Source organism: Aptenodytes patagonicus, chromosome 7 (assembly GCF_965638725.1).
Source record: "Aptenodytes patagonicus chromosome 7, bAptPat1.pri.cur, whole genome shotgun sequence".
Classification (NCBI taxonomy): Eukaryota; Metazoa; Chordata; class Aves; order Sphenisciformes; family Spheniscidae; genus Aptenodytes; species Aptenodytes patagonicus.
This window is the reverse complement of record NC_134955.1, coordinates 709,306-736,113: the sequence shown is the minus strand read 5'-3', so window position 1 is coordinate 736,113 and position 26,808 is coordinate 709,306. Positions and strand designations below refer to the sequence as shown.

The 26,808-nt window shown below is 47.4% G+C and overlaps 3 protein-coding genes across 4 annotated transcripts; 2 read left to right on the top strand and 1 right to left on the bottom strand.

Moving 5' to 3' along the window:
- The first annotated feature begins 328 nt into the window (after nt 1–328).
- On the top strand, nt 329–8,957 carry GCHFR (GTP cyclohydrolase I feedback regulator). The gene is made up of 3 exons (XM_076343616.1): nt 329–400; nt 3,537–3,631; nt 8,084–8,957. The coding sequence occupies exons 1-3, from the start codon at nt 365–367 to the stop codon at nt 8,205–8,207; spliced, it is 255 nt and encodes an 84-aa protein (XP_076199731.1). The 5' UTR covers nt 329–364; the 3' UTR covers nt 8,208–8,957.
- On the bottom strand, nt 4,536–26,745 carry DNAJC17 (DnaJ heat shock protein family (Hsp40) member C17). 2 transcript variants are annotated; one of them, XM_076343614.1, is made up of 12 exons: nt 26,630–26,745; nt 24,426–24,495; nt 23,166–23,224; nt 21,529–21,616; nt 21,052–21,134; nt 20,496–20,592; nt 18,845–18,894; nt 18,241–18,318; nt 17,470–17,550; nt 16,573–16,701; nt 9,311–9,438; nt 4,536–4,757 (listed from the first exon to the last, which is right to left on the bottom strand). In XM_076343614.1, exons 1-11 carry the CDS (start codon nt 26,705–26,707, stop codon nt 9,316–9,318), a joined length of 936 nt encoding a protein of 311 aa, XP_076199729.1. In that variant the 5' UTR covers nt 26,708–26,745; the 3' UTR covers nt 4,536–4,757; nt 9,311–9,315. The 2 variants fall into 2 exon arrangements, with proteins under 2 accessions (XP_076199729.1, XP_076199728.1); XM_076343613.1 differs by lacking the exon at nt 4,536–4,757 and having other exon boundaries at nt 9,229–9,438.
- Nucleotides 10,324–13,031, top strand: C7H15orf62 (chromosome 7 C15orf62 homolog). Its single transcript, XM_076343615.1, has 2 exons — nt 10,324–11,227; nt 11,662–13,031. Exon 2 carries the CDS (start codon nt 11,783–11,785, stop codon nt 12,311–12,313), a length of 531 nt encoding a protein of 176 aa, XP_076199730.1. The 5' UTR covers nt 10,324–11,227; nt 11,662–11,782; the 3' UTR covers nt 12,314–13,031.
- Nucleotides 26,746–26,808: the final 63 nt, after the last annotated feature.

Sequence of the window (26,808 nt, the reverse complement as noted above, 5' to 3'; positions counted from 1 at the left end):
GGAAGGCAGAGCCAAGATCCCCGGGGGAGACCCGCGGCCGGCGGGGGTCCCCACGGGACGTCCCCCCTCGCCAGCCCCGGCGGGGCACGGCTGCGGGGCCGCTCCACCGCTCGGGGTTAAACACCCCCCCAAGTCCCTCGAACCCTCTGAGGGTTCACCCCAGCCCCCCCGGGGCTCTCGGGGCGCGGCTGCCCGGACTCCCCCCAGCAGACGGGGCGGGCGGGACCCCGCTGCCCGGGGCCGGCGGCGCGGCGGGGCGGGACGCTGGGGGCCGCCCCCGGGCACGGCCCCCCCCCCGGAGCGGCGGCGGCCCCGGGGCGGGGCGGCGGCGGCGGCAGCGCGGGGCGGCAGCGGCGGCGGGACGATGCCCTACCTCCTCATCAGCACGCAGATCCGCATGGTGAGTCCGCCCCGCCGCGGCCCCCCGGCCCCGGAGCGGCGGCGGGAGCTGCCGGGGATGGGGGGGGAACGCGGACGGGGGGCGCAGCCGCCACCGGGACGGGGAGGGACCGACGTGAGCGGCGGGACACGCTCAGCCCCCGGTTGCAACGGGCACCGCTGTCTCCGGCTGCCCTTGCTGCTGTCCCGGGCTGGGCCGCACCTGCTGCTGGGGGGGGGCGCGGGGTTCTGGGGGTGATGCCCCGCAGATTTGGGGGACCCCCGGCACGGCCGCGCTGTGCCCCAGCTGCTGACGCCCGGTGCGAGGTGTCGGGCGTGACCAGGCTGTGCACAACCGCCCTCGCGCCCCCCTTCACCCCGTCCCTTCGGCGCTTCCCCGGGGCAGCGGGTGTCGGGGAGGGGGAGAGCGCTCGGGTGCCCGTACCCCTGCCCCTTTCCCCCTAAAACCCTCCCCTCTTGAACAGCAAAGAACACGACTAGGGAAACTTGTTGTAGGATCCCATGAACGTCGAAGAACCGAATCTCTGGCCATGTGTCCTCACTATAGGTTTTCCCTCTTCCCCGAATAGCCGTTTCACAGTGGAAAATGCAGCCGTAGCCAAAGGGAAGGGCATTGCTGGCAGCGGGGCTGTTGCGCAGCAGCCCAAGCAGCGGCAGGGATCTCTGGCCGAGACCTGGACTGAGGGCGCAGCCCGTTATTCCCATATAAAGACATAAAGGAAACGTTACTTCCTAATGATTGCAGCATCTGCAGTCCACAGAGCAGTTGCTGCTGACCTGCTGTCGGCTGGCACGTCCCGCCAGGGCTGCAAGAGCAGATAGCCATGTATTTGGGTTTTTTTCCTTTTCCCAACACAAAGGGGAACTATACGTCTGAAGGCCAAAACTTGACAACGTGTTTTTGCGATAGGAAGGGGGTAATGGTGCAAAAAGCAAATCGACAAGCTGGCAGGAGTTTGGTGAAAGATGCTGCTGCTGTCATTGAAGATGTCCCGCTACACACACGTCTCAAACCAAGTGAGCAGCGAATGGAGAATGAGGACGTGTGGGGATGCTGCGGCACCGAGGCATCTGTTGGCAGTGATACTTGGCATCATACAAGTTGATTAAGTGATTATGGACTGAGATAACAGAAAGTGCCACAAGGTTGGGGTTTATAGCGCTTTAGGGAAAGGCATGCAACAGGGCAGGCTGGATTATCATCGCTTAGCATGTTTCCCCCCCGGAGACTTTGGAAACTCTGCTCTTCTGCAAGGCAAAGCAAACAATTCCAACCTGAAACGTGGCACTGAGCCGTGGCTGGAAACAGCCTGTTCTGGTCTAGCAGGGGGTGCTTGACTTGGCTGCTTTTTCCTGGCAGCGGCTGGGGCGGGGACAAGTCACTCCCTCCCATGGCATCTCTCCCGTGGGGTTCACAGTGCTGGGCTGCGGGCAGGAAGGCTGCACAGGGAGCAGCGAGCGGAGAAGGCTCTTCCTCTGCTTCAGTTTCTGTCTTTTCCAGTGCTCCAGGCAGCGGAGCATGCTGCGTGTTTGCACAGCTCGCTAAAACGTTTGATTAGTGGCGCTGTGTAAGTGCTTCTAGTTGGGGTCTGATTGAGGCTCATGATTTACATGCAATTTGCCAGCGCCGGTTTGTAGGTGGATACTGTCAGGAAGGGGTTTCACCCTCTCTGCTGCATTCAGTCCTCACCCATCCGCTTTCCCCAAACCAGCTATCTCAGCTCTCCCAGCCAAGTAGAAATTCTCTGCTTTCTCTGCTGTCAGACTGTCCGGCCACTTCGTTGCTAAACTCACCGTGGGTCAAGGTGCGCAGTTTCCCATCCTGCTGCGTTTGCTCCCGGGACCAAGGGCTCCTCACCACAACAGCGGAGCACGCAGCCTGCGAACCTCCACGTGCAACCTCTGTTCGAGGCTCGGGGACCCTGGTCCTGTCCCTGGGGTTTGCTTTCTCCAAGGGGTGATAGAGAAGAGAGGGGTCAAAAATGGTCTGGGTGATACTTAGAATATTTCTGAGGTTATTTAGGGTTGAGCGGCCCTTTGCATATTATAAAGTGTTGATAATAAACGTGATATAGGTTTGCCAGTGGATGGGGGACATCCCTCGGAAGAACAGTTTTCACTTGCAAACTTTTAATGAGTAGTGTGGAGGAGATTTAAAAGGAAACAATTGCTCCACCTATTAAAATCAATTAAAACTCACTATTTTTGGGGATAGCCTGGAGGGTGCAGGGGTAGGTTTTGGAGCACGGAGCGTCTTAGCACCCCCGTCTGCGCTGAGCAAGGAGGGGTGGGTTGTGGGTCCCACAATGGAGGTGCATGCGATGTCTCTCCCACTCACCAGCCCTCATAGCTATGGACAGTGTTCAAGGCTGTGTTTTCTGGCTCTTCCAGCCTCCCTGGCTGCTCCCCGGCTGTGCCGGAGGTGGGTTGGGAGCGGGTGATCATTGTGGAGGTCACATTGGCGCTGTCGTTATCTGCTGTGCCCTGGTACTTAGTTCTGGAAAACCTCCAGCCCAGGAATATCTCATAAAAATAACACTTTTGGAGCACTGTGCAGAAATGTCCCCGTCCCCCCCATATGACGTGTGGGAAGTCCACCTGATGGCTCTGGTGGTGAGATGACTCATGTCTCTGACTGCCTCCCCCCAGCTCCTCCGGTCTCCTGTCGCTTCCAAGGGAGCGTGACTGTCCCTCGTCATCCCATGGGTGCTCATCTGCCCCAGTCACTCCATGGCACCTTCTCACCCCGATCTTCTCACCCTTCCCAGTTAGTGGAGCCATTCCCAAAGCTGCCTTCTACCAGGACAGGCAAACGGTCCCTAACTGGCCCGGGGGTGCTCATTTCATGGTAAAACACACAGATTTGCTGGTTTTGCACGATGAAGCTGTGAGTAGCACCTCGTTGCTGTCCTACAGACTTCCCAGTGGTGGATCCCAGAGGACCAGAGCCACCGTGAGCTCAGCCAGCAGGTGGCCCTCCAGGAGCAAAGCCACCAAGGTCCTCTCCTGAGACGGGCAGGTGGCTCACAATAATTCCCTTCCCAGTAAAGCCCTTACTGGAGCTGTCCCGGGGAGCGGGGAGGGGGCTGGCCGTGCTGCCGCACATCGCTCACCCACTCTGCTGCCTTTCCCTGCAGGAAGTCGGCCCCACCATGGTGGGAGACGAGCATTCGGATCCCAGCCTGATGAGCTTCCTGGGGGCCACGAAGAGGAACATGCTGGGGAACCACTTGTAAGTCCTCCTCTGCGACGTTTCAGGCTCTCCCCTCTCCTTATTTTCCCAAGAAAACTGGGAACATTTTCACTCCTTGTATTCACCATGGCACCTTCCAGCTGCACATTTAATGCCGGGACTAGTTTGATGCTGAAAGGGCATGCACGCGTCCTTGCCCCTGCCTGTTAATGCTCACCCAAGGAAATGCTACCTGATATTTCATTTAGTTCTTTCTTTTTTTCTTGCTCTGACCCCATTTTAGCACCTGACCCACATCCTCCCCTCTCTTTACCCCTTATACACTTGGGATGCTTCTGGCTGTTACCTGATGTGTGCCCTGGCTGAAATAAAACAGGCACAGTGAGCATTTGAATCTTTCTGCGTAACTTTATCTGCCTTTACCCCACCCGTAATCCTTAAAGACAAACCTCCTCTGTCTTATTATCATTTCCAGCCCTGAGATGCTCAGAAGGAAACGGTGCCCATCCCTCCTCTCGCAGCCGTGCTCTGGCTGTGGCCTTTTTTGGGGCCAAACCACCCGACACGCTCATCCGCAGTCTGTCCCGTCACACTCTCTAGTGCAGCTTGAGGTTCCTGCCCGTTACTGAGCATCCGACCCAGCCCCTCTCGACGGCTCCTTTTGGAGCTGCTTCCCATCGTGCGTCCCCCCAACTCCAACCCATTAGCCTGCATGTTCCCAAGCCGTATATATTTGACGCTTCTCCATGTCCCCGTCTCTCTCTCTGCCCACACCGAGTTTGACACCAGCCTTCACCAAAGTGCAACTTGGAGATGTTACCAGCATGTTCTTTACATCTTGGCCCACTTTTTTTTTCTTTTTTTCCCCACTTGGTATCTCACTTCTCGTTTTTTTCCAGGGAAAAAAAAAACCCACAAAGCAAAACAAAGCCCCAAATGCAAATTAAAACAACAGAGAGGAGAAGTTAGATTTCTGCTGAAGTTTGCCCACTCACGCCGTGGCGCAGAGGAGGAGTAGGAGGAGAACCAGGCGTTAAACAGAAGGGGCCTCTCGGTCCCAGTATGTTCTCAAACTTCCATCGGCGGAGCTGGGAAAACCCACCTACTTGGTACCAGCCTGGCAAACATCGAGGTCCGGGTCCTCAACTCCTGCAGCGTTAAAAACCTGAACAGGGTGGGAGATTTTAAAGAAAGAGGAGATTAGAAAAAAATACCGAAGGACCCCCATTAAAGAGAAACCCTTCCAAATGCAAACTCGGGCCACTGCCAGCTCCCCGCATCTGCAGGAAGGCTGATCTCGGACCCCTCCTGTCACTCATCTCCCTGCCAAACAGCCCTGGGTGGGTTTGCTGGGCTGAGCCGTCTCCGCGCTGCTATTCCCAACCCTGTGGGTGGCCGGGAGATTGGCAGCAGTGTCAGCGTCATGCTGCTGCCTGCCAAGCCGAGCCCGGGAGCAGGCAGGGAGTTATGCAATGAGGGCAGGGAGACCCGAGGGGGAGAAAAAGAAGAGGCTTCAAGAAGGAAGAAGTGCTGCTGGCTCCTGAGAGACAGGGGCAAGGATCCCTAGGATTCGGGTGGAAAAGAAAGGCAAAGAAAGATAAAATGCCTCCGTGGTGTCTGCCCCAGCAGCCAGGGAGGAGATGCAGCGTTACAAGGAACCGGAGTGCCACATTTTGCTTGTTTGGGAGAAGGGATCTGAGCCGTCTATGGGATCTCCCTGGTGGATTCACCACCTTTCTTCCCTCCCTGTGGCCTGGAGCCACACCTCTTGCCCCACCTGCTCCTCGGTATGGCTTGTGTTATACCCAGGGTAACTCCGCTGTGTCCCTGCGGCACGTCTTCCCTGTTTGCGCTTGAGCAACAGGGGGTGGAGAAAATAACCTGGCTGGAATGTGGCTGCTGACACCCCGAGAGGCACGGCGGCATGCCAGCGTGTGAGCCCCGGCCGCCTCTCTGCCAGAAATCCCAACCAGGGATGAGAGCTCCTGTATTTGCACCGCGGCCGAGCAGGGTTTTCCATCCACCTGACTGCAAGGCTTCGCTAGCAGTAAGCCCGGCTATAGGACGCTGCAAATCTTGCCCTTCCCATAGCACCGTGGGCCCCAAAACTTTAAACATGACCTCGGAGGGAGCCTGAAAGAAAAGGTCTAAGCAGCATGGACCTGCTGGGGCACTGTAATATACAGATGAAGTACTTAATTGCCTCTAATAAGGGAGAACACTGATCCTGTTGTGCAGCTCTGCACTAGCTACTGCAAATGGCACGTCATTAAGTTCAATCAGCTGCCGGCACGCACTGCTGCTCCCCTATCTGATGTGCAGAGGCAGAACCCGGGGGGCATCTGGGCTTCAGCAAGCGGGGAGCCGGGCTCTGCCCCAGCCTGCGTGTTTCTCGTAGCCGGTGCGGGGCCAAGGATCAAAAGCCTGCCCTTGGCTGCTGCAGAAAAGGGGATTCTTCTGGGTCCACCCAGGTGGACGTGCACGTGTGGATGACTGCTGGGCACCGTCCCCGGCACCTCCTGTAATTATAAAGGCCATCAGCACTGTTTGGTCTTAAATGAAAACAGATGCCTCTCTGTCAAATTTTGGGAGTTGAGGTCTGAGGCACCTGCTAATACTTTAATTTAGCTGTTCCCCAGGGCACAGCCAAACCCCATCCTCGAGGACGCTAAAAGGACAGCTGGGCAGATATCACTAGGAGGTTGTCTGCTCCACCACTAAAAACAGCTGCGTGTGGAGCACGCTCCTGCCCCAGCTCAATCCCGTCCCCATGCACACTCATCTGGGCTCTCTGGTTTTGGCACATCTGGGAGGCAGGGCAGCTGGGGTCAGGTACTTAAGGATGCGCAAGTGCAGAAGTCCTCTCCGATCTCGGGTGACTTTTCTGTTCCCTGCTGGCATTTAGCTGGGAGGAAAGGCTTTGCAAACGTTCCCAGCCACTCCATCCTGATTCAGACCGGTTGCACACGGAGACAGTGGCATATTTGATACGCGCTGCATGCAATCTTTTGTTTCACTCAACACAGAGCTGTGTTTAAAGCCCTGGGCAACTCAGCTTTCTTCCTGCTTTTAGCTCAGCCACTCAGTTTTTTAGGTTCCTACAAATAACAAACAATCCCTGCCTCAGCTCCTTCCTTTGCATAATGGGAATATTTACCAACTCCAACATGTGAATCTGAAGGGTATGTGGCAAACCTCTTGGAGAAAGCATTAAGTTCAAAGACACTTATAATAATACATATTATCTTTACACCACATCTATAATTATAGCAAAGTATAGTCTGTCTTGAGAAACTGAAAAAAAGCTTTCACATCTTGGTGTTCTTTCATGCTTTAAAAGCACTCACCACTCCATTAATGTTTTGCAATCTTAGCAAGAGCAACTCCGGAAATGCTTTTGGGTCTTTTTTATTGTTATTAGTATGAAAATCAGGAGAGTCTTTGTTAAGGTGCCCAAACAAGATCACCAATGATCCTGTAGCCCATCATTATCAGCTTATCTGGCACAGTGAGTCATCTAAGAGCTAAACTATTATGAAGCTTATCCCATCTGCTCGAATAAATACTGCATCCAAAAAGACTGTGTTAAAGGAACAGAAAGGCTGCCAAATCCAGCACTGAAGGTTATACTTGCCATTTCAGCTCTGCTACTTCCCCACCTAATTCAGCCCATTTTGTGTCTGTATTGTGCCACTCTGCAATCACCGTCTATTTTCTTTACGGGGGGAGCAATCTCACAGCCCTCAAGCCTTCCGCGGAGAAGCAGCCTCAGGGACCAGGCGGAGGGAAGGACAGCTTCTGCTCCAAATACACAGAGCCAGCAGAAACCATAGAGGAATAAAAGCTGGACAAAGATCCCAAGCGTCAGCTGCCAGACATCCACAGCATGCAACTGCTCTGAACTGCCCCGGTAGAGAGGAGCCTGTGCTCCACCTTGTTTGGCAGCTCTGTTGAGGACTGATGACTTCTGGTTTTTCAAAGGCTTAATACTTGGCTAAAGGCAGCATTTTTTTTCCAATCCTCAAATTTCAAGCACAGGCTCTCAAAACCACCCAATTTACAGACACGCTCTGACATAGGCAAAACATTGGTCTTTCATTCCTTAGAAACACCTGAATCATTCTTCCCTGCTTTGTGGAGATTATCCTCTTTTTCCATGAATTCCCAGCTGTGAATACTTGTGAACCCTCTCTGCTGCAGTTTCAGCCCAGTTAACTGAGCAGCACATGGCTTTGGATAACCGGTCCCCAAACCACGTTTCAATTTAACATGACCCTTCCATTTTGGACAGGCTTCCTCCTTGGTTTGGTAGCTGTGGGTTTTGGCCTTCCCCATCTGGTTAGCCAAGACATTGCATCACACAGACAGCATGCCAGATGTGGTCACTGCAGTGTCTTGTATCAGTTTACTAGTGAGGCAGTCACTTCCACAAGGAAATTCCTGTCCCTTCCTTCTCCACCTCATTTTATTTCTCCTCTTTCCTGCTTGCAGCTGGGAGTACTATGTGAACGATGCACCACGGATAGTCCTGAACAAGCTGGAGAGCTGTGGTTACCGGGTGGTGAGCATGACAGGCGTAGGCCAGACATTGGTGTGGTGCCTCCACAAGGAATAGCGTGGAAGACTTCTGCATTCCACCTGGACAAGATCCTGCTCGGGATCATCTCACACAGGACTGACAGCAAACTTTTCCCCTTAATTCCTTTCTGTCCCAGACTCCAGGCATGGGGAGAGGAGTGTAGAGGCAAAACTTGACCCAATGGAAACTTGCCACCCCTGCCATTTCACAAGACCAGGGGGAGGAAGGTATGCCCAGTGCAGATGAAATCACACACAGAACAGATGGCTCTATCCCTGCATTCATCTGAATGGCAGTCTGGCAAATATCTTTTTACATTTTAATCATCTCCTATTTAGCATGCATTGGAGGAAGCTCAAACAACAGACATGTCTGCCTGCTCCTCAGGGCTGCCCCAGAGAGGTACATGCTGAGCTGTGAGAGTTCAGGGCATGCCTTCTCCCAGGCCATGGAGGGGAGGCCAAGCATGGATGGCATACTATCTCATCCCTGAAATGTAAGGGGGAACTACTAAACCTACACAGTGCTCTGAGAATCCCTTCACCCAGCAGCAAGGCCAGTTTCTCTCCCAACTGGGATTGTGGTTAGCAGCATCAGCCCCAAGAGTGCCATTCAAGTGAACACATTATTCCTGAAATAGCCTTAGAGCAGCACAGAAAGGGCTTGTGAACATTTCAGGTACAGGCTCTGTAATCTTAACAGCAGCAGCTGCGATGCTGGATTGTTTGGGACTGTGTATCAATCCTGCTGTAGAGGTAACACCAATAAAACATTTCTCTAAAGAGACCAGTGTCTTTCTGTGGGTTGTTTTAAACAGTTGTTGCCAAAGCCTTCTGGCTCCACAGCTCCTGAACAAGCTTTCAGGAATTAAAAAAACGCTCCAAGGTTTGGTGTTCTGATAGCACCTCACACCCTGTCCTCTGTGACTGGGCAGCTGCTCTGAGTACACAGACTGACAGGTTAATACACTTACTCTGAAGCTTATGCAGCCATTTTTTCCCCTGCTCTGGAAAGGGATAAGGGCTGCAGTCACTGAGAGTTTGCATTCCTACAACAGTTTTAAAAAAAAGGAGGTTTATTGACTTAATTTAAGAAACAGCTTTGGAAATGAAGAATGATGGGGTGGGGAGAATCCATACTCATGTTAGGTGTGAGACTCTTCCTCGTCTTCCCGCTTGAGCTGTTCAATAAGCTGCTGCCTCTCTGCTGCTTGGCGCATCCGCATCATCACCAGGCTCTCGTAATCCCGTTCTGATACCACTGATGCCTAGGAGCAGAAAACAAATGCAACTTGTCAAGGGCAGTATATACCCCAGCCCCCCTCTCCAGAAACCACGCTCACAACATGCACATTTGAGTCAGGAAGGTGGTTCATAGCATGACCCCAGAGAAATCAGATAAGGTGCAAAAGCTGCCTAGCCTACAGAAAATAGCCTGCTTCATAACAGTGTTACCGACGAGACAGAGTGGGACAGACAGGGAGCCTGAATTACCCTTTTGCTGCTCACAAGGTTGGACAGGGAAGCATGGCTTGCCTCGTTGTGTCTGGTTATTTTGGATGACAAGCTTGCTCTGCACGTACAACACTGGTGCACAAAGTCCAGCATACACTTCATCTGTTATAAAGGCTAATGCCATAAAAAAAAAATCAAACCTTTCTGTGGTTTAGTCATGGAAGCGGCTGCAGAAAGAAAATCACCAGGTACGTTCCCAAACCTGACAAGAGCTTTTTAGTTCTCAAAACCTCTTGGAGCCTTTCTGCTGTGTGTGGTAGCAACTGTCACATCATCTAAGTGGTGGTTGCAGACTCTAATAAATGTAGGCAGCAGATGACAGCTGCTATCACAGAGCAAAGTGGTGGTTTTGGCACTCTGCTTTCAAAAGCCATTTAACATTAGTAGGTGGCCTTACTATTTCAGATGTATTCAAAGCACTACAATGCTTGGAAACACCCATCTCATTTGCTTGACAGTTCAGGTAGAAATAAAAGCATCTTGACAGAAGGTGAATGAAAAAAATCTCATGTTCATTTTTCTAGGAACTAGATTTAGTGGTGATTTAAGGACATCTTAAATAGAAAATAGAAGGGATGAAAAGGCAATAGAATAGCTAAATAAGATTCTGCACGAAAATGGGGCAAGTGCAAATTTGTTATCATGTGCCAGCAAAGTGGTTCCACCAGCTGCAGAGTGTCTAGCTGCAAGGACAAAATAGAAGCCCACAATAGATGAGAAACAGACCAGGAAATTGAGACTAATATGCCGTAATTGGTGTCTTAGGAGCTGCATGAATGAAGTAACCTTTCAATACTGCACAGCACAGATTTTCAGTGTCTGAGAAAGCACCAGATTGTATCAGCCTTCAGTGGCAGAACTAGGCTTCTTCAAAGTTCCTGTTCACTAACCACAGATACTTACTGTCACTTGCTTGGCTACATGAAATAGCCTAGATAAGACTCATGCAGATGAATCACCCATACAAACCTGAATCACTACCTCACACTCTGGATTTAAATTTAAAACAGACAAGAGATTTCCAGCCTCATTTGGGAGCCCTGCTGATACAACAAGCCATCAGAAGTGGCAAAAGGGAGAGCACCAAGAGAAGAAACAGCCTGATTCAAGATGGGCTACAAGTCGATATTCATGTTGACAGTTCTCAAGCAATCCGGGTGCCTCTAAGTGAGCTTGCTTTCTCCTCAGGCAGAGTGTGGGCTGATGCTTTGCCACTCTACACACCTACTTCCTGCAATCCTGGCAATTACCAATAGTGTAAAACCCAGTTTCTGACGTGGCTGACTCAGCAAGGGCTTGGCTCAAAACAAATACATACGCACAAGGAACTGCAGCCTGGGAAGCAGTGACAGGAGGCACATGAAGAGAAGGAGGTCTTGTGGATTTTTAGCATTCCAGGTCCAACCTGGCTGAATCATCCGTGGACTGACTTGCTTCTTCCAACATCCCAGCATACTGGTGAACGTGGCAGTCACAGTTCTCCAAGCGCTTCAGCAGTTTCTCCTCTCCGCCTGTTGGACTCAGGTGCTGCTCTCACACAGCGTAAGTCTATTTTGCATTCAATTTTCCTAACATTTGTCTTCTACCTCTGCATTTTGTTGCTTTTTAAATTTCCACTTGACTGTATTTCTTTGGTTTCCTTCAGTGTGACTGAGTCACCGTCTTCCTTCCTAACCACCCACTGAGATTTTTATACTGTGCCCTTCACCATGAAGGTGGCTGGTTACCATGGTACCAAAGTGCCCTTCTGTTCTAGATGCTAGATTAAATCTGTTCTCATGGTGACTGTGTGCCTTTGCTATTCTTCATCAGCTTGTTTCTGCAGCACAGATTTAATAAGCTCAGACATTGCCATTCCTTCTCCACTGAAGGAGGAGACTCCTTAATATCTAAGACAGGCCAATTGCTCCTTAACACCAGGACGTAGTGTGAAGTTTGCGTTTCCTGCAATACCAGCCTCTCTGTTCTCCTTCCAGCTACGGGAACAGGGAAGGAAGAGGTTGTTCCTGTTGCGTGGCTTGCTGCTGATCCTGCGACTTAAGTCCAACACCTGTCTGTGAAGAATCAGCAGTTTCCTTCTCGTTGCCTTTCATCAGCATGGATACTTGGCGGAGAGGGTCCATTAAGTCCACAACGTTCTTCAGACGTTTCTCACTCAGGAGACACAAAAAGCTGGGCAACCAAGTCATCATCTTGAATCAGAACAGCCACACTCTGGACAGCGATGGACAGTGCCAGAAGAGGGAATGCTTGAGGGATCTGAAGGACAAGTCTGATTACCTGTCATGTCAGAGTGAGCAAAACCTAGCCAAGGCACAAGCACCTCCCAAGCCTCCCCGGCTGTACCTGGACAGTTCTAGCTGCCCTAACATCATTGATCACACAGATTCTCACTCTGACCTCTCCTTTTCTGGTGCTACTCATCAATACCACAAGGCCACTCAAACTCAATTCCACAAGGACCAGGCTACAGACTGTGGGACCTCAGAGACAGGTTCCCAGAATGGCACCACTCTTTCTGACCTGTCTGATCCCTTCCTGTCCTTCAAAGTGGATTTGGGGCTATCGCTTCTCGAGGATGTTCTGCAGACCCTCAGGAAACAGAATCCAAGAGATTATGCCATTTGAAGGTATTTATCATTTAACATATCACCTTTACTTGCTGCTGCCAGTTTCTCTAGTCCTAGCGGGAGGAAGCATACTGCAGCATTCCTGTTGTGTGTGGCCTGTTTTGTTGTTCTTGCCTTACCCACTACAGACTGTCCTTGTCCTTGCCAAGGAGTCCTTTGGAGCAGAGCTCACAGGCTCTGTGCTCAGATGAGAGCACTGTCTGCTGGAACCTCGTGGGCAAGTTTCCATTCTCCACACCAGGAATTTCCCACTCTTTACTGTGCATCTCCTTCTCATGGAAGAATGGCATTGTTTGGCAAAAGACTTGTTATTTTGGGGATGTGGCTGTGACACTGCGGAACACGGACAGAAAGGGATATGGCATACATCATTTGTGGATAAGCAGGCAGCTTGCAAGGAGACAGTAGCATTGCATCTCAAAGCCATAGCTATGGCAAGGGTCAAGAGACAAAAATTGGTGTTTCTTCTCCCACCATGTTTGGATGTGAAAAATCAAAGCCATTCCTCCTTTTTTTTTTCTTGTGGGTTTCTTTTCCCCTAACTCAAGTGCAGTTGGCACTCCCAGCCTGGAAACAGGTAAGCATCCATGTAGGCTTGTGATACAGCAACAGCAGTTTATTTATCCTATTAGCAGGAGAAGTTTCTCTAGATACTGCTGCTTGAAGCATGCACTGATCTATCAGCTGTACAGATGTGGAAGAATAAATGTATCTGTGACTGGAAGCGTCTTGTTGCCTCATTTCATTGGTAGCAAGCCAGAAAGAGCCCAGGCACCAAGAGCACAGGTCCCTTATCTGTAGTGACCAAGATCTATCCTCTAGCACTTCAGGTTTTTATGAGGGTGGGGAAGCAGCATGGCTCTGCTTTTCTGGGCTGGAAGGCTAGAGCTGCTGGTACTTTATCTTCCCCTGAGGAGAGTGCACGCAGTCCAGGTCAAGACCCAGCATTGAAATGAAGAGTTCTTTAACCTGTGAGCTGGACAGCGGGAAGGGCTCTGCCAGGCTGAGAACATTAGGCAGCGTCAGGGCAAACTATTAAAAGGACACTGCAGAAACTACTGGGTCACCAATTCTTACCTTTTTCATAGCTAGATTAGATACTAGGACTTTTTAAAAAAAAATCAAAAAATAAAACCTCCATGCACCCAGATAACCATAAGCTTTGGAAGCTGGCTACAGCAGAGTGCACAGAGACATTTCAGAGAAGGCACAGACAGCTCTTAACCTACTAGATTCACATCAGGCTGTAAAGTCAGATAATATAAAACAAACTCTGTGAAACCTCAAAGGAGCTTAGAAAAGATGCAAGAGTGCCAAACAGAAGGCTTTTCTCAGCACTTTAACATGGCTGAATGAATGTCCCAAAATGAATGAGGAGCACTGGTGGGGAGATCCTGCTACTAAAGGTGCAAGGAAGGCTTTCCCAGAAGCGAGTGCTTCATGCTGTTCTAGTGGCAAAATATGCTCTTCACAGCATTGTACAGCTGTTGTGTGCTTTGAACCATTCAGAGCTGCAGCAATCAAATAGTCATTGCTCTCAGTTAGCCTACAGTAACACTGGCTAATCCACAGCTTTTGTAATTCAAGCATAACTCACCTGTTTGGCTCCAGCAGCTCTCCAGGAACTGCTGGACAACGTGCACCCATTGCTGTAGAAGAAAACAAGCCAACCAAGACTGTGGAGGGCAAGTATCTTGCAACTTACTGCCTCCTCACAGCACCACTTTTCAACAATCAGCCTTGCTTTCACCTGGGAACTGCTTCCAAAGCCCCCCTGGTCTAGTTAGTGTGCAGCTGTCCTTTATTTGAAGACTTTGGTGCACAGCTCCTGGCTGACTACCCCAGGCAGGGAGCAGACAGCTCTGAAGCGGATGAGTTGTGAGTGCGTTGCCATGAGAACGCTGCAGGTCTTCGGCTGTTTTCTGAAGCAGAGCAGGGAAGGAGCTGCATTTGCACAGAGTGGGAGCAAACAGGGATGGATTCAGATAAAAATAGGAGCAACCCAGAGGGAGCAGCAAATAGGAAGCGAGGGCAGCTTAAATCAGAATGAGACTAGTGCAGCTTGAAAGCAAGAATGTGGACCCTGATGGCTGGGAAGCCAGACTGGGTATGAAAGGATGAGGCAGGGAGTAGGTTGAGGCAGTGGTAAAAGATATCTGAAAGAGTTCATTTTGCATAGTCTAGAGTTGAAGAGCTGATGACAAAGAATAAGTCAACTGGAAGCAGTACAGCCAAGAGAAGCTATTACATTACAGATTTTGGAAGCATCCTAGTGGAAGCAGCAGGAGGATTTGGGGAGGGTCTAGAGTAGGAACTAGGAAAAGCAGGAACCAGAGCAGCTTGGAGATCTTAGCCTGGACAGCAAGACTGCAATGTAATCAAAGACATTGCAGCTGCTTACACAAAAGCAGTTGAAAGGACAGAAAAGCATCAGCAGTACAATTTTTGGGAAAGGATGTAAGTCACTGGCCATAACTCCTCACCATTTTGAGAGCTAATATGGGATTGATGAGGCCATGTTGGGACAGAAGGGAGTCACCACCTCCACACAACACAAACACCATTTGCTGCTTTAACCTGCTCTCTTGCTGCTCCACCAAGCTAATCCTTCACAGCAGGCAGACACTGCAGTTCCACACCAACAAGCTTTGGTCATGGAAACAAGCCAAGATAAACTCAGTCAAAAGCCAGGGCTTTTGAACCCACAGAGGCAAGAATCCACTACCAAGCTCCAATTGCACCAGCAACCCCCTTAGGTATGAATGAGCTCTTCAGAGCCAGTTGTCATTCTCTACTAGCAAGAGATACTCAAATAAACTGGACTGGATTCTGCTTTTTTTCCCCCAATTTGCCTTCTAACACTCTGGCCACCTCTGTGAATCTGCTGTGTCTGCAGGACTCTCACTGGTTCTACATTGTGCAGATCTGTCTGGCTCCTGGGCTATGATGCTGTAACTGCCTTTGCCCCAGATTTCTGGGAAACTATGCTGCTCAGGCCAGGCTGTTCAAAGAACATGCATCCCAAGTGAAAACATACAACCCTAAACAAAACTAGGTTAACAACAAGGCATTCTGATGTATAAATGTATCTACTATAAAGTACTTAACAAAAAGTCAGGAGGGTGAATGTACAGAACAATCTCACGAACTGCTAAAATATTTAGGTAGTGATCACACACAAGGCTGACTGAGACAGACACACAGACTAAGGGCACCTGTAGAGCATGAGGAAGGAGTCCTCTCAGCAATTAGATCTTTTTGATCTTTATACCACAGGGAAGGAGTAGAGGGGAATAAGTGTCACATGAAGTTTGGACTGGAACTGAAAAAAACAGCAAAGGATCTCAGGTCCCTTCACACCTTCACAGCCAAGGAATTACTAACTAGATCAGAAGACATGCAGAGCACAAGATAAATTCTGTGCTATAGAGCAAAGTTTAATGTACCATCCTTCAAAAGTGGATACATCCCCCACTCCAGAGGGCCAACAGGAGCAAGGGGTAATGGAGAGCCAACAATGTGCTGCAGCACGTCCTCAGATTGGTTTCTATATTTTTAACCACTAGATGTTATTGCCTTCCATGTGTTTTGGGATTGGAATACACTTGCTATTCAAGAGCAACAGCTTCAGAGGGATTATCTGGTGAAATAAACAGGAAGCAGCTAAGAGTTAACAAACACCCTGCACTCAAAGTAACCACACTGGTAAAGAGGACCCAGAACAGACAATAAAGTCTCTACAAGGATATTTAATTTGATATTGCTTTCTCTTCCCTCCTGCAGACCCTAAGAATATAGGTTTCCTTTCAGCACTGAAATTTCATCCTCTTGTGAATGCAGTGCGTAACCAAGCCTCTCTAAAGAGGCTTTCTAGGAGACCCATTTCAACCAGCTATCAGCCAGAGGATTCCCACAGTCAAAGTACATTAGAAAAAATCCAGAAGAACGGCACTAGAGGTTTTGGGCTGAGCAAGGAACATCCTTGTTTTTCACTTGGAAGACAGAGCATGAGATTATGCAAAGATCCAGTCATCCAAATAGCTTGTGTTCTCACTGTGCTGCTACTCAGGCAAAAGGTCCTTTAAAAAAGCCACTGCTTCAGCACAAAAAGGCTCATCAGAAAGGCAGGCCTTTCATTAAGAGCTTCTTTTCAGCTCTGCTGAGAATCAATGTATCTTACCATAAATGCAAAGCACACTGTTAAATTTAGGTTGCTATAGAAACAGATTCAAATAACAGCAGCCTGTGTCTCCTTACCTGTGAAGTCCTAGGCTGACTAGTGCTGTCAGAAAGGACAGTGCTGGGATTGTTCCGGGGCTGGCCCTCCAGCCAGGAAATCTTTAGAGGATTATCTATTAGGCCAACTTCATTCTTCACAGCCATCTCCTACCAATGAAAATATTCTTCCATCACCATCTGAATTTCAGACCCCACTCCCTCACAGGTCACTAACAATCAAAAGTTTTTCCATCCTGGCCTGGCATCAAGGCCAAGTAGGGCACAAACAATGAAGATTTCACAGCTGCCCTACATGAGAAGCACCCTTTAAGGTCTGTATCTGCATGAAGCATAGATAGAACATAACACTGCCAGTACGTTTGATAAACAGGTCACAGACAATTCTGGGTTTTTGATTATTTGGATATATGAGTGAAAGAACAGGTGACAAGGAATAGAGACTCTTGTACAGTATAAGTTGATGGAACTACTAAAATTAAGGGTAACTGATGAGTTCTGTTTCCACAGCCACATGAATTATTAGAACTCAGTGAGTCAAGACATTTTGATTTCTTTTAAACTGCAAATGCCTGATATAACCTTTAAAACTCATTAAGCCCATCTCCACAATGGGTAATTCACCTTCAGTGAGAGCTGATTAAATGGCTCAGTGCCTGCTTTTTAAAACAGTGTCTCTTTCCTCAGCCTTTTACATGCACAGCCTGCTTGTTTATGTGCATGATCTGCTCTGGGTTTATGCCTCCAGCTTTGCCACTCCCTTCATGCATCTATACCTTTAGACTCTCATTACCCTTCTCCACTGCCTTAATGACAAGGTAGCATCTCTAGGCTGTCAGTCTGCTAACCCTTCCCTTCTGCAACACCCCTTCTTGCCCACTCTCCACTACACACATCTGGGGTCTCTGCCAGACTTACAGCAGCCTTAACCGTAGCAAATTCCACGACTGCACTCCCAGTCTTCCTACTTGAGATCAACAAATTGAGCACATCGCCATACTGTAAGACAAAGGAAGAAAAAAGTTAATTACAGACCCAGAAGAGGAGCCAAGTTCATCTATGGAACGAACGCAGAGAAAATGTGTTTTCACAGACATGAGGCTTGAGACATCACCCTTTGTCTTGCATGATGCTTCCACTGATCCCAACCTGTCATAATTTGTCCCTCCAGGAAATAATTCTGGGGAGGCATGGAGCTACACACTTTGCTTCCAGCAAGCCCCAGTGCAAGAGGGCCACTCAGCTCAGTCAGAGCTACAGGAGATACTTGCATGAAGGGAAAATAACAACCACATGCTGGGATTAATCAGATCAAAGGCTTGTCTATTCCTGTCTCTGAACTTCCCACAGCAGCTAATGTACAAGTGCTTTAAGTGAAGGCAAAAGTGCACCATAACCACACAGTCTAACTTTTATACAGGGCATGAACCATTCAGTGGGAAGAGTTTGCAGTTGCTCTGTTTCAGCAGGAGTCCCTGCTGGGAATGAGACAGAGGTGCTAGCCGGGGAACAGTTCACAGCTAATGGATCATGCTGACAATCTCTGAAAATGGCATGAGTGAGAAAGCTGGACAACAGAACAAAATGAGCCACTCCGGTTTATATGTAGCTTCCCAGAATTTACTATCCTTTCTTATACCACTGAGAGCAGGGGAAGATCAAGTAATAGGAAGGAGTGTCAGACAGGACCTTTTGTAGGATCCGCAACAGAACGTCTTTTGAGTATCCCCCTCTTGTCTCATCTTCTTTCCTGCATTTCCATTTTAGCTGGGAAATAAACATGACAGTTAATTTTGTCCATTTGAACACATGTTGCCACATTCAATACAGCTCCTGCCACCTGCACAATAACCAAGTTTGCTATTTACAGCTACACTCCCAGAATTGCCAAGACAGTGATTTCAACATCAGAATGTGCAAAGGGAACAAATTATTTGGGGAACAGGGAGAAACACTGCTCACTGAAATAAAAAAAGATAATACTTCAAAGCACACTAATGGCTATATCAGGGTAATAAGCAGATGTCTCCCCGTGCCTAAAGCAGAGACAACTCAATTTCAGGCTCAAAAATCTAGACCAGACAGTAGAGAAAAGGGTGAGGGAGGAAGGGTATTTTAAAGGCAGTGACAGGAGCTGTTTGCATGCATGATACACATTAGATAGAGGAACTTCACCTCCACTGTACAAAGGGACATGCCAGTTCAGCAGAGTTGAAGTGTCCCTTCTGTTTTCCAAAGCTGCATAATATTCTATCAGCCTTCACCAAAACCCAGCTTTATAAGGATATCTTACTTTGAGTTTGGGAGTTATTTTGCCTTCTGCTCCATTTCTTACTTGTTTGCCTAAAGAGGGGAAAGCAAAAAAAGATGGAAAGGACATAGGTGAAAACTCCTCGACTAGAGAGCATTTAGCACAAAATTCACCCTGAGAATGTATGTATGGCAACAGCAAACACTTCCGAATTTCCACTAGACCATTTCAGCCCCAAGTCTTGTGCAACACTAATCAGGAACTGTAGTACAAACTGAATATTGGATGTCAGCATTTTTCCCTTCTATGATGCCCAGACTCGCCACAATCAAGGCTAGAAACAGCTAAGTAAAAATACAAGCAGGAGACCTGTTAAGATTCTGCAACATTTTTCCCCTGCAAGAGGGTTGTGCTGGTGGGAACAAGTGCAGAAACATTAAGGGCAGACAAAAAAAGGATAGCATAGCCTAAGAATTTAATCTGGCCCTGCAACTAAATACTTTGTAATGATGTGCTCTCATTGCAAGGATCTCAAAGTGTTTTACACTAAGCAAATGGTCAACATCCTCCCCAATTCCTGATACGTGAAATTAAGTTAAGAAAGACTAGGGTGGGCTGAATAAACCTTGGTGACCCCAAAAAGTTTCTGCATCTGGACCTCTGGTGTTATTTTTTTTAACTCAGATTAATATTTTTCCTGTGAGAAAGCAACAGATATTATGCTATAGCCTCTGCCAGAATGAAAGGGGTAGAAAGCAAGAGACAATAAATCTTCCCATTGAACTGAAAACCTGAACAGCACTCTAATTAGTTTTGGAAAGAACAGAACTTTCTGAAACATAAAACTGTATTTTTAAGCCCACACAGATACAGAATATTAAAAAAGGCAATTCACTGTAGAAATGTGTGGATGGGAGTGAGGCTCAGGAATACCAAAGGATGAGGTTCTGGGATTCTGGAAAAGTCTCATCCCCTCCTGTATGAAGGAGACTAACCATAGCTACTGAACAGCCCACAAGAATTAGAGGGAGACAACTTCAAACACGATAACTACCTACTGTTGTATGGCAGCACAGAATGCAGATGTTTTCCAATTCAGTGTGTTGCTCATTTCCCAACACATTTGTTGCTGGTCTTTGTACAAACCTGGGATGAAGACTGTGTATGCCCAAGGAACATGACAGAACCAAATTCCAGAAAGTAAAGCCTCAGCAATCGTAGACTAAAAACTTTATTCACCACACGGAGTCCCTTTTGGGTGATAGGTACTGAGGACTTTCAAGGGGATACAGAAGTAGTAACCCAATGACAACTATTTTTTACAGACTCAAATCATTCCCTATTTTGAGTCTGCAACACTGACTGCTTTAATTGTGACAGATGAGCAGGACTTTAGGCTCCCTCCAGCATCATGGGGCTCCACATCAGACCATCTAGGTTCAATGCCTTAGAATATTTATTGAAAAGGAGCAGCAACAACATGTTGAAGAGCAGCATGCCACATATAAGAAAGCAACCCCATAGAAATACTAGTCTTTCAACTTATCCCTGAAAAAGGTGCTAAGTAGGATCCCACATATGGCAATGTGACCAAGTCAGAAGGCTGCATCTGTACGTGAGCTCTGTCTACAGAAGAGTTGGAGTCCCACGTGCATGTAGTTTGGCTGAGGGCTCCAATCTCATCTGTTCTCACCTTGGATGTGCTGCTCTCTTTCAAGCCGGATCTGTTCTTGAATGAGTCTCTGCTGCTCCTCAAGCTGACGGGAGCCTTCTTCACGCAGGCGTATTATCTACAGCAAAGGTAAGACAGCATGGATATCTGAGGGCACAGTTCCATGGTTGGTTCATGCCAGCTAAAGTTTGCCAAGGACAGCTTTTGTCTTATACCCATCTCCTGGGGCAACCCTCCTGCTAGTTCCCCTGTGACAGCTCCAGGGCTCTTAAAATTGGACCCCTCATGTTCCTAGTGACACAGTCCCTACCAGCCAGCATATAACCAATTAGCTGTTGTTATTGTCTGCTATGCAAAAGGAAAAGGGCAGATAAATAAAATCCTGAGATTGACACATTTGCCAGATGCTACAAGATCCCTTGGACATGCCTCTTTCATAGAGCCCATTAATCCGAAAGGCTGAAGGACTGATATACATAGATTTGCCGCATCTCATCACATGGTTTTCATTATGACTGCAAAGACTTCCAGCAATTCTTCTCAAAAGAAGCAGAGAAATCTAAGAATTTATCATTACTTCTTGTTCTAATGATCTCGTTATCCTGATCTCCTCCTCTTCACTTTCATGGGTCTGGGCTTCTCGTTCTCTGGCTTCAAGATCTGCAGAGAAAGAAACAAAATTAAAACAATCCAAAGAATTTTCACTGCTGACTAGAGGTGGATGAGAAGATCACAAACTTGGCTACACCTACACCAATTTCAAAGTAGAGTCCTGATAGCTCTGCTACCTCTCCTCTGCCCAGGCACATCAATGTATCAGCAGTCTTAACAGTCATCAAAACCCCTAATTCCTTCCCAGAGCAGGACCATCCCCAGATACAACTGCAGGAGGAGATTTCAGATGGCTACTATATTGTACTGGGCATAAAGAAACCACAACCATCACAAATGGACAGCAGATTAATCAATGGCGAGTTCCAGTGGTAGAAGAAATGCAAACACCCAGCTAACGAAGACTTCAAGCCAAGAGAAAATGGAGTTTTGATTTTATTACCAAGCTTTACTTTCTTTCGCTTCTCATCAAGTTTTTGCGTCCTTTCTGCAGCTTGCTTCTTAGCCTTTCTCACTTTGTCATATGCCGCCTGTCAAAGAACCAACACAATAGTGTGAAACTATATAAAGCAGAAGAGATAAAATGGAAAGCAGTGAATAAAGGCGAGATCAGATATTGAAACACTAAGCAGAGGGGAAGCATTTTCTGCTTCTTGCTAGCATTCCTCCTAAAAGCGTTGGAAGTTAACACAAATACCCTGAAAACATGAGAAGAGGCCCAGGGATCTCCAGATGGAGCCTGAAAGGGTGAGGAAGTCCAGGAATAACTGCAAAGCATACTGGAGAGAAAGTCTGACCCATCGTCAGAGGTGGGAAGAATATTTTAGTTTCCTGAACATGCCAAAAGTAGCTTTAGGGGCACTGGTAACAGATCAAGTTTGGTTTAGAGCAAAGTTTTACAATTAAAAAGGTCTATTTTATATGACAGATTTATTCACAAGACAGCTGTTTGACTCACATGAACGTATTAGATCAAAGACCATCAGAACTCTTCAGGAGCAATAACACATCAACATTCCATTTAGCACTATAGAAACTTAACTGGGGTAAACTGGCAATTTCACTAGCACCTGTTTAAACCAGTTGATAATCTGTTCATCAACCTACACAGAACTTTTCTGTAGTAGGTAAAGCACAGACCAGCACAAATGCTCAAGTATTACTTGTAGAATAGCTGTACAGGAAAGCACTGGTCTTGTTTAGTAAACTAGAAAAGCTGATATTTTTCCTTTCCTGCATGGGAAGGGTTTGCCAAACACTTTTTCCTTTTTAAAATGTAGAAGCCAAGAAGTTCTTGGGTGCCAAAAGCTTAAGTGCCCCTTGGAGAGGAGATTACAAGCTTTGCCAATGTTTGAAAAGAGGAGAGTTATTTCATGTTTTTAAATCTTATCATCTGAAATTTTAATATGCCTTCTCTCCTGAGTTCATCTGGATAGAGTTACTTGCTCATTTTTATTTTGTTTTTATCCTTTCCCTTCACATGTCCAGATTACTTCCCGGCCTTGAGCAGTAGGCACTCAACCACTTCCTCACAGCAAGTAAACAGTCCAAGCTACATCTGGAAGCCTGCAAAGCTCTTGCAGCAAAAGGATAGAGATCATTACTATGATTCAGCTTTTCTGTTTACAAGTCTCTTGTGCACGATGGAAAGAAAGGCTTTGAGCCTTAGCAATCACATCTAGATAATATTTATTTGTCAGACCTTGACTTCAAGGGAACTGCAAATGCACCGCTGTCATGGGAATTTAATGCATCCCTGAATCAGTGGTGGTTGTCATTTATTTTTTTAAATGGGATATGCTCCAGTCCAATACATTATTAAAGACAGTATCTCACCCTTGCAGCAAATGGACAGAGCTACTCTCAGCACATCAAATCAGAAAAAGAACATTTGCCCAAGTTCTTATCTGGCACCTACTATTTGATCTCAGAGAATAACAGATGAGACTTGCACTCATGAAGTCACAATTGGAGAAGAGAGCAGGACAGACAGGAAGCGAGTTTCCAATACTTCTCTGGCATGCTTGCAGAGAATAAGACCACACAATCCCAACATCACCAAGGGATGGGCATCCTTACCCTTGCTGCTGCATCTGTTAGCACAGCTAAGGCCTGAGACAGTTGGTGGAAGACTTCCGCTGGGAATTAGAAGAAAAAAGGGTAAGAAGCAGAAAACCATACTAGCGGCCTGGAGATGAACCAGAAAAGACAATCCCTTATGGAAAAGACCTGCAGAACATCAGAAAAAAGAATAATCTTTCCAAAGTATTTGTAAGCCAACCTATAGCCAAGATCACCGCAACTCAAAGGACATTTGTTACATAAACTTCAGTGTAAATTAAGAAACAAAAACTGGGACCATTTCATTTTAACAGAAATCTTGAAACATGAATTCAACAGAACCCATCTACAGAAACATATCACTCAACCTGCAGTCAGCCTGAAATAGGCTGTTACAGACTCTCTTTCATATCAATAGCTTTTCAGCCCAAGATTCAAACTTTGCATTTTACATCAATATTGCTGACCCTCTTCCTAGAAGGTTACACAAATAAGCCAGAGGCCTCCCCACACACTTCAAATCACTTCTCAACCTTCTGCAGATATCAAAGCCCTCAGCTTTCCTCTCATTGCTGCCAAAATCTTTTTTTTTCTGGTGGAAAAATTCTCTGTGCTACAGTTACAAATTTTCCATCTATAAGACTGTAGCCCAAACTGGAAAATGCAAGATAGAGAACAATGTTTATTTTGATGTGCCCTGATGAACAGCATCCTTTAGTTACCACTGCTGTTCACTGCTACCTGTAGATACAAAACTTAAAAACAGAGTAGCTGCAGAAGCCAGACCTGGCTAACAGTTTAGGTATACTCAGTTCCACAGAGTCAGGGCCTGGTCTCTAACAGACCAAAATGGGCATTGCCCATAGATAGTAAGATTTATAAGCTTGCTATTGAAGTTTGGACTGTGAGAGGTATGAATTAAAATAGTGACCAGCCAGTAAACACTGGGGACAGCATGGCCAAAGGCCTGGGATTCAAGTACCATGTGGGAAGATTCTGAGAAGTGCAAATATAATTTCAGCACTGACTTAACACTGATGTTTCTAAAACCAACATGTATGCATTCAACCTTAAAAAACAGAGCTCTCTAATAGTGATGAAAATAACTTAGTGCTGTGTATGTATATTATATGTATATTACTTCACATAACATATACCCAGGCATTCCCTTAATTACCTGCAAAGATAGACCTGAAGTTAAGCAGAGCCACTTCCAGGAGTCTGCACATGCAAAAGCAAACATGAAGAGTTGTTTGTGTCTGCACAGCCCCATCTTACCTGCTCTGGGATCGTCGGGGTTCTTATCTGGGTGACAAGTCAGGGCCTTCTGCCGGTATGCTTTCTTAACCTGCAAGAGTCAGAATTGAGATTTACTGGTTGGTACTGGTTTAGTCTGTGTTGAAAAAAGCAACTTGGGAAAAAAAACAACACTGCAGAAACAAAAAAAACCAACTCTTTTGTTGTTGGTTTTGCTTAGCTTAAAACACACCTCCTTATCATAAGTAGAAAGCTGTGGTTGAACCAGCATTCATTTGCAGGACTACATGTCCCCCCAGGCCTGACAGAAAATAAAGGCCATTTTTGGAGAACTGATAGCTCCGTTACCCCCTCATATTGAAAGGTAAAGCAGCCTACTGTAATAGCAAGAGACCTCTGAAAAGCTCAGTTTTCAACCTCAATGCAGTGACCTGTCCTTTTTAATCACACTGTACTGCAAGGATAAGCATTTGAGCCCGGGACACTTAGTAGGCAGGCAGCCACATTTTGAATGAGTCTAAGCTTTTCAAAGGCAGAAGTTTTACTTCTTGGTGCATTGCATTACAACAGTCAAGCCTCACAATCATCAAAGCCAAGTCTGGTTCACCAAGGCAGTTTTCTAGCCAGAGGGATACCGTGTTCTTTGCAGCTGTAGCTGTTTGGGGCAGAGACAGTACCATTTACTGTGCAACAATTGAGTTTGGCAAGGCGAAGAAATTTTGACCAAAGACTGTTTAATCTCCTCTACACTTCAAAGAAAAAATGACAACTTTATGAGCTAAGTAACTACTGAGGCTTTTAACAATCTGAGTTCCCTTTGTCAGGAAAACATCTGCATGCAAGAAAGGAGAGGAAGAAAAGCTGCTCGGTTCCACTGCCAAGCAGTCCTCTGCTAAAATGAGTGGAATAAGTGGTGGCCCGGCACCACCTGGTGGACAAAGCTCTTGAAGGGAAATGCACAGCTAAAAGCCTCGCAGGCTAATCCTATCTCCTGCATAAGCAAGACTCCAGTTAAAAGAGATACTCCAGTTAAAAGAGAGCTAAGTCCCCTCACCATGCATCAGTCTCAACTATTAGAATAACTGTTCTACATGGCAAGTTCAGATAAGGCTTCTCTAAACAGTGAGGTTAAATTACTTTAACAGTCTTGCTCTCCTTTGTTCCTCTTTTGGCCATGCTTCTCTGAATACAAAGGGTCTTTGGGTTGCTGCAAGTACATCAAGGATTAGCACTCTAAATTACACTTGTCAGGTTTTAAGTCACATTGTAACATCCAATTTGTAATTTTCTCTTTTTTTTCCACGGTGGAAAGCTCAGCAGCAAAGCTGAGGTCACCCAAAGTCTTTCATCTCATTCAACCCTGTGCATTACACTTGGCTTTTTCCCTTTCTGTGCTTATGACATATGGAACTTCCAGACAGCCTCAGACACATTTGCTGGTTAGGCCCAGACTGTAGCTTCCAAGTTTCACCCTATTGTATTGCTCTCTACTGCTAAAGAGAAAAAGAGAGAAAGCCTAAGAGGAAAAATAAAGTTTTTCTTTCACATTTAACTTGTTCAGGTGTTACTTTTACTCAGAGTCTTACTTCCCTTTCCCAGCTCAGTAGCCTAAGTCTTTTGTATTTAGTCTTGACTTACCTATTAAAGGAAAAACCAGAAACATGTAATTCCAAACCCACAAAATTAATAAGATGGCTCAGGGGACCCTACAGTACCTAGACCGACCTCTAATAACTGGATTTTTGGTTAACACAGGAGGAGCTTTCCTTCTGAAGGCACATAAACAAACAAAGTGAGAGAAACGTCATCTAAGACTAATTTTGCAGTTCTCTCCAACTGATTTCACTCTCTTCCAAAGCCAGGCCTCACCCCGCTGGCTTAAGAGAAGAAAACAGAAGGGTATATTGAGCACAGCAAAGCCAACATCAGAAAAAACGGGCTTTCCCACTTATTAACAGCTCCAGCCGACAACGCAGCAGTGCCCAGGGCAGAGATATCACATTGAAACAGAGCTTGGAGCAATCGCTCAGCTAAATATCCGGAGAGCAGCAGACGCAGCCCCACGGCCGAGCCGCCTTCTGCCCTCAGCAATAGCCCCCGGTCTGAGGGAAAGGCGGGGGGCGGAAGAACCGGGCTGGAGGCGCCGAAGGCGGGGAGGGAAGAGAGGGGGCCCCGGTCCGAGCTTCTCCGCGGCCCCGTGAGGGTTCCCGGCCCGCGGCCCTGACCTCCTTCTCCGACGCCTTCTCGCCGACCCCCAACAGGCCGTACAGGTCCAGCTGCAGCAGGTCCTTATCAACCGCCATCTCGGCGCTGACCGGCTTCCCCACTCTCTGCCGCCGGGGCCCGCGCCGCCCGCCGGGAAATGGAGTCTCCCCTCGCTGCCGTACCCCCTCCCGCGCTGGCA

What these genes read in the sequence shown, in the direction of transcription:
- GCHFR (XM_076343616.1), top strand. Translation starts at nt 365, where the DNA reads ATGCCCTACCTCCTCATCAGCACGCAGATCCGCATG. An exon ending in TCAGCACGCAGATCCGCATG is followed by an intron (nt 401 to 3,536) that starts GTGAGTCCGCCC and finishes CTTTCCCTGCAG; the next exon opens with GAAGTCGGCCCCACCATGGT. An exon ending in AACATGCTGGGGAACCACTT is followed by an intron (nt 3,632 to 8,083) that starts GTAAGTCCTCCT and finishes TCCTGCTTGCAG; the next exon opens with CTGGGAGTACTATGTGAACG.
- C7H15orf62 (XM_076343615.1), top strand. Translation starts at nt 11,783, where the DNA reads ATGGATACTTGGCGGAGAGGGTCCATTAAGTCCACAACGTTCTTCAGA.
- DNAJC17 (XM_076343614.1), bottom strand. Translation starts at nt 26,707, where the DNA reads ATGGCGGTTGATAAGGACCTGCTGCAGCTGGACCTGTACGGCCTGTTG. An exon ending in CCCCGACGATCCCAGAGCAG is followed by an intron (nt 23,225 to 24,425) that starts GTAAGATGGGGC and finishes TCTAATTCCCAG; the next exon opens with CGGAAGTCTTCCACCAACTG. An exon ending in AAATAACTCCCAAACTCAAA is followed by an intron (nt 18,319 to 18,844) that starts GTAAGATATCCT and finishes TTTATTTCCCAG; the next exon opens with CTAAAATGGAAATGCAGGAA.